This window comes from Etheostoma cragini, chromosome 24 (assembly GCF_013103735.1).
Source record: "Etheostoma cragini isolate CJK2018 chromosome 24, CSU_Ecrag_1.0, whole genome shotgun sequence".
Classification (NCBI taxonomy): domain Eukaryota; kingdom Metazoa; phylum Chordata; class Actinopteri; order Perciformes; family Percidae; genus Etheostoma; species Etheostoma cragini.
The window spans coordinates 223,560-230,600 of NC_048430.1; the positions used below are offsets into that span (position 1 = coordinate 223,560).

The window sequence follows — 7,041 nt, forward strand, 5'->3', positions numbered from 1 at the left end:
GAGCCTTGGGTGAAGGGAGCCGAAGAAACGGCGTCACCATGCGGCCGGGCCGCGCAACTACACCCGCTGCAGTAAGAGCGGGGTGCGGATTATTATTTTTTATTTTTATTATTCCTTCAGAATACAAATACACAAAACAATTCTGTGTTTGTGGGGGGGGGCGTCCTGACAGTTAAGTAATCCCCACTGGAGTGGGCGGGCTCTCTTTCAGCTGCAGGTGACCCTCCACAGACTCAAGGTATTCATGTCAGAGTCAAGGGGCCCCGTTTTCATTTCTGGAGCAGGTCCCGTCCTTCCTAGGTCCGGGATGACGACAAAAATCATTCACTTCATGGTTCACGGGAGGCTGGAGCACGCAGAGTTCGGAGCCGACTGCTCTGCTGCAGATGTCAAAGGTAAGAGAGAGAGTTTTCTGCAGCTGCTGATTTTAGAAGCATAATCATGAATCTGTAAATCAACGTGACAGCTTTATTTACACATGCGATTTAATCACATGTCAAAATGTTAAAGACCTATAGGAGTGGGGCATGTACACGAGAGGTGGTCCAGAACCACAACAACTGCCTTTAGAGGACGTTATGAATCATTTCAAAACGCGTTGATGACTGTCAGACTTTAATCTGTAATTAGTCAAATTCTCCTGAGTATCTTCTGTGTATGTTATATTTTTGGAGTATTTGGGAATATGGCTGCAATTTAACGGTTTGTTGATATTTTAGATGAAGTTTCGGACAGTGATGAGATGAGATGTATTCTTTATTTCTCATTCAACATGTTGTATTTTTAACGTATTAAAGACACCTTGAAATTGAACTTAACTATAACTTTTACTTCATAAAAGGTTTGTTTTTTGTGGTGTAAATCTGTCTTTCTGGTATTAAATGAGAGTATATTTAATGGAAGTGAGCTTGTTTTTATTTGTGTCTACTAAATAAAAAGCATCACATAAAAAAAAGAAGCAACTCAAACGTGATTATTCGCCATCTGAAGGTTTATTCTTCAATCACTTCATGTACAAATTCAAAAAAAAGAAAAAAAGTGCAAATGTCTGTTTCCTGTATAAGTAACGCATCTGATAAATATTTAGTTAAAATAAACAATAACAATAGGGCTCGATGTTAGTGTTTCAGACAGAATTAAATAAAAAAATGCACACTATATCCTGACAATATATACAACAGCTCTCAATACATTCTGTTGGCATTAAAAAACAAAAAGATGATCTTTTTCAACATGGAGTGTGTTTACCACAAGCTTAATTCGCAAAAAGTGTCCAGTTGTTATGAACCGTTAGCAGCTGGGAGCTCCGACCAATCCACGACAACAGCTACCACAACACAGGAAATAAGGGGGGGGTAAAACACTGAACGTGCATTTGATTAATAAGACGCAAAGCAGGTTTTATTTGTGCAAACTTGATTTTCTTGAGTGATTAAAATGATCAAGTTTTTGAAATATTAGTAACTTTACTCAACATGTCCTCAGTTATTTTGCTTCATATCTGATCCTCCTGCAGCGGCCTCCTTAACGAAGGTTTCACTGTGTCAGTTCACGTAATGACAGCTTAAAGTACCATTTTTTAATTAGCTTAAACACGTTAAACGGGTAAAAGATACCTTATGTTTTGTAACTCGTTATCCATCTAAAACCTCAGGGTGTCAGAGACAGTCCTGTTGTACTGTCTCGCACCGTGAGACACGTCCAAAGACAGTTTTCATCTACACAACAAAGACAACAAACACAACAAAAACAAAAAGGAAAAAAACAACCAGCACACTGCTAATATTGTTCTGCTCCTGCAAAAAGTCCAGGATGTGCACGTCCCTCCTTGTGATGACAGCCTGCATCCAAACTTCACCAGGGTCACACATCTAGAGCTAAATTTAGACTTTTTCATTCTTTTCTTTTTGTACAAGATATAGCAAACTAGAGCTGAGCAAGAGCAGATTTTTTGAGATGCTTAGATTATGAGAAGACAACTATAATTGTGGATGCACTGGTCCGACTTACTCTCTCTCATAATGACAACGTTGTTACCGACCTTTTCCCAGGACTAATCTGTTCATTAGTGTCATTTTAACTTAAATCAGAGAAGAAGTGGCGGTCTGCAGCTACATAATGAATCTAACGGAAGAAACATTTACATAACACATTTATAACAATAGTAACATAAAAACAGACTAACAGACTTGTCACAGCTGTTGGACAACGACAATGATTCAGCAAAACGTCTCAATGCATAATACATTAAATGGAGGAATTTCCTTAAGTTTGACATGCTATGAAGCTGAGAGTTTGCCGTTTATCCCGCTCATTTTAAGGCTCTTCAGAAACCTTTTGACACAATTAAATTAACATTAAGAAACACCAAAAAGCCAAATAAACTGATACCTAACTGCTCCAGTTAGTGTCAGTTTGTGCCTTCAGGACAAAGTAAAAGAAACAAGTTAATTGGTGCATCTGATGCGTAAATATGAACATGAATGCAGGAATAGTTAATATAAATATGGCAACAACACATAACAAAATAAAAACAGTTATTTAAATTCAAAGTGCAGCAGTCACAAACATTTCATCTTTAAATAAAAGCAGTGTTAGACATTTTATGAAATAATATCAGGGTTCAGTGGTCCCCTTTTAAAAAAAAAGAATTATAAATGATGCGGAGTAACATTTTAACGCCCAGATTTCAGGATTTAAACAAATTTCTGTACTTTTCACAGATTTCATCTTCAGTCCAATATCAAATCATTGTCCCGTGCACACGTGCAGAATATGATATCATTCAAAAAGATGGGCATCAATTAGAGAAGTTGGACAATTAGGTTTGTACCAGGAAATGGCCGAGAGAGAGAGACAGAGAGAGAGAGAGGGAGACAAAGAAAGGGAGAGAGAGATTGAGAGAGACGGAGAGAGAGATAGAGAAAGAAAATATAAAAGAAAGCAAGAACGTGAGAGAGAGAGAGAGAGAGAGAGAGAGAGAGACAGAGAGACACAGAGAGAGAGAGAGAGAGAGAGAGACATAGAGAGAGAGAGAGAGAGAGAGAGAGACAAAGAAAGGGAGAGAGAGATTGAGAGAGACGGAGAGAGAGAGAAAAAGAGATAGAGAGACGGAGAGAGAAAGACAGAAAGAGGGAGAGGGAGACAGAGAGACAAAGAAAGGGAGAGAGAGGGAGAGAGAGAGAGAGAGAGAGAGAGAGAGACATAGAGAGAGAGAGAGAGAGAGAAAACCTCTGACCAATCACTTGTTTTTGGAGCTGCTACAACCACGGCAACTGAAAGAATTAATTCATTAATTGGCTGATTGACAGAAAATTAAACAAGTTTAATAATTGATTAATCACTTATATATATATATATAGGGATAGTTGTGGTGTGGCTGTATATATGTATGTGTGCATGTCTCCATAGTAACTGTACCTACAGTAGATGGTTCTCAGGATCTTCAAATACACCTTTTTTGAGTAAGATGATATTTCATACATAGTTTTTTTCAGACTTTATGATCATCATTGTAAGATTACTAAAGATTATTAGTATCAAATACATTTTCTACGACGTGCCAGACTTTCCGGGTCTGTGAACACCTCATTACCCTCGACCACACCTCGACACCTCTGTTTCCAAGTTGCAAATACTGCTTTCTGTCCCAGTGTTTTCCTTTCTCAACACTTTACTGGAACTTGAAGCTATAAACTGTAATGCTTCAATCCCATAGGCCTTCATTAATTGATTCATTGATTCATTGATTCATTGACTAAATGAATGCCTGTGGGAGAGCACTGTTGAAACTTAAGACCCAGAGCTTGGCACTCCGAACCTTAACCCATCTGTGCCGGATGCTTCGCGCCGACACATTAAATCTACCGCCGGTTACTGCGTTGCGCAAAAGGATCATCCAGCACTTCTTCATCATCATCATCATCATCTACCACGTCCTCCCTCCCAAACTCCTCACTATCTTCCACCTCAACGTCCCTGCCCTCGCTGTCTAACTCCTCCTCTGTCGGAGACATTTTCTCGCTCGTCTCTCAAAGATTCATGAACAAACGCACATGTGTGTCTGGTCGATTGACGTGATTTTCAGCAAACTACGGTACATTTTGGTGGTCACGTGGCTTTAAATAGCCAACAAGACCCGCCTCCTGTGTATGTGAACCAATGACAGTGCGGTCTCTGCTGCACGCGTCATGAAAAGACCGACAAAGACAAAATGCTGCTCCACGCAGCAGCCGGCAGGAGGGTCAGAGTCGGCAACGCAGTAACCGGCGGTGGATGTGATGTGTCGGCGCGAAGCATCCGGCACAGACGGGTTAAATATGCCAAACGTGTGACAGTACCTGTGTTTCCAGTTGATGCTAAAGAAAAAGCTCTTCTCTTTTATTCAGTCTGCAAACGATCGATCTTCTTAGGGGTTGAAAGTGTTAAGCGGAAGTAGAAGCTCTCTGCCTCTGGCTGAATACCCCAGCGCCGTTACACTGGAAACAGGTGGAGCAGGGGTGACGTGGTTACTAAGTTAGGACTTGCCTGTCAGGAGGAGGGAGGAAGTCTTCACAGGTTGCAGTTACAGTAGCGTCGCACTGGTTTCACCTATTTACAACGTCAGCAGAGCGAAGGGAAGCTCCTCTCTCTTCCTGCTAATTGAACATGATGGACTCTGGATCCTGGTTCATCATCTGAGCCATGTGTCGCAGGACGTCCTTCTTGGTGATGATGCCCAGGAGACGCCTGGACAGAAATCAGGGGTCACTTCACGTCTTTCCCCTCATCATATACATGTATAACAGCAGAAGAAGATGAATTAGCTGCATGAATGTGTTAAAAAACACCCATTCTTTGCAGTAATGAAATATTCTTTTTTACTCTTAATGTAGAAAATACTGCTGCTGTAATAAAGGAAATTTCCCTGCTGTGGGATTAATAAAGTATAATCTAATCTTTACAAGTAGAAAAGCTTTTTATTTGTAGTTTGAATTTCAGGTGTCATCTTCTAAATGTTCGCTAAATCTCCTTCAGCAGATTTAAAAAAAAGTAAATGATAAACAGGCTGTGTAGCGGCCATGTATTATTACCACATGAGATTATGGTACTGGATGAAATCTGGAGCCCTTTCCAACTCTTGCTGGTGCTAATCATGAGATCCGCCTTTGTTGTTGTACAAAATTTAAGATAAAAGCACATCCAAAAAGTCTGATTTGAATGATTAAAAGCCGAGAATGCCGAGATCTAAAAACATGACTCTCACACAGCTGAGGTTGAAAAAGTGCGTGGCTTCCCGGATCCTGGATCCAGATTCCCCTTCTCCCCTCACCTGTGATTCCATTTCTAATCTCCAATTAGCACCACACACAGGTGTGCAGGTGACGTAGCAAACAAACCATACATGCAGACCTACCCCACACACACACACACACACACACACACACACACACACACACACACACACACACACGCACAGCAACCGTATGTATCCAAATTGGCCTTTACAGGGTGAAATGAAACCCTTGCGGTGTTTCCATATCAGTGTGAGTCCTGGTCTTACCCGCTCCTGGTCACGAGACACTGGCGGAGGCCCAGCTTGCGGAAGATGTCCACCACCGTCTCCATGGGGGTGTGGTCGGTGACGGTGAAGGGGCTGAGGTTCAGGATGCGTCGCAGCTTCAGTGGCTGCGGGTTGGTGGCCGGCAGCTGCGGCGCGTCCTCGGTGAAGTAGACCACCGAGCTGCTCACCACGCCGTCCTGCTTCTGACGGGCGGTTTCTGCAGACAGAAAGGGGGACAGGTCTGTTCAAACATCTTCGGGCCTTGTCGGAAAATGACAAACAATCTGGGTCAGTTTTAATGTTCTCAAATCTCCAAAAAGCACCACTTTAAATCTTGTGTTCACCAAAATTGTGCTCAGAAGATTCTTAGAAATAAGTAATTAAGCATGAAAAAAAGCATAAAAAATGACTTAGAAATCTAAAACTAAAGCAAACTAAGTTGTCTAAGACCCAAATGAGCCATCTGGACCAACAGACTCAAGACCAGTTTCTTCCCAAAGACCATAACCACCCTTAACTCACAGATGCACTGACAGATCAACACTGTAAAGGGATTGCTTCAATCTCGTTGCCCAGGTACTGTGTACTTGTGTGTATAATGACAATAAAGGCTTTCTATTCTATTCTATTAGAGAGGGCCCCCCCCCCCCCCCACATGACCAACCAGAGATTACCAGTAGTCCTGATAAATGCGGACTCAATAAAGAACTGAACTAGTCTAACCAACATACTGATGGCGAGGGTGAGATCCCGGCGCTGGACGAAGCCGATGAGCCTCTCCGACTCTCTGGAGACGACCACGGGGAACCCGTTATAATCGGTGTCTTTGATCAGCGCCTCCACGTCCTCCACCGTGGTGCTGTCCTGGGTGAGGACGGCCAGAGGGGGGTCGTTCCTGCGGGGCCGCATCACGTCGGTGGCCAGCGTGCGGTGGGTGAACTCGTCCCGGACGTCCAGATAGGGGTAGCCGTTGAGCTGGATGTGGGACTCGTAGATGCCCTCCTTCCCGAAGGCGTCCGCCACCCATTTGCTGGTGACGGCGGCGGCCATCAGGGGGACGATGTACTCCAGACCGCCGGTGAGCTCGAACATGATGACCACCAGGGAGACCGTCATCCTGGTCACCCCGCCTGAGAGGACGCAATCACAGCTGGTCCGTTACAGGACGCAAGGCTACAACAGTTAGGATTCATATCTAGATTTTAAACCCTTCAAATTTCTAGATTTACTCAGTTAAAGACAATCTTCGCCCATGTAAACTCTCACAGAAGCTATGTTTCCATCCACATGTTTTTATCCCAATTAAATGATATCAAATCAAAAATGCCTTCTGGAAACAGAAAAAATCAATTGAATTTCGGTCTCATCTGATTTTCTCTTGATGATATTCATTTATGATATATAATAAATAATGAACTGCAAAAATTGAATAAGACGCCCCAAAATTAATGAAAGTAGAGATTTGTACTTGGCAAAGAGTGTTGAGGACAACATGAGGA

At 42.5% G+C, this 7,041-nt stretch overlaps 1 protein-coding gene across 1 annotated transcript in view; it reads right to left on the bottom strand.

Annotated features, from left to right (window-relative positions):
* Positions 1–4,580: 4,580 nt before the first annotated feature.
* Positions 4,581–7,041, bottom strand: part of clcn4 (chloride channel, voltage-sensitive 4) — a 13,668-nt gene continuing 11,207 nt past the window's right edge. Inside the window, exons 10-12 of the mRNA XM_034864315.1 lie at positions 6,274–6,672; positions 5,543–5,759; positions 4,581–4,728 (exon numbers count right to left, since the gene is read on the bottom strand). Of these exons, the coding sequence (XP_034720206.1) occupies positions 4,638–4,728; positions 5,543–5,759; positions 6,274–6,672 (707 nt within the window). The 3' untranslated portion in view covers positions 4,581–4,637. The remainder of the gene's footprint in view (positions 4,729–5,542; positions 5,760–6,273; positions 6,673–7,041) is intronic.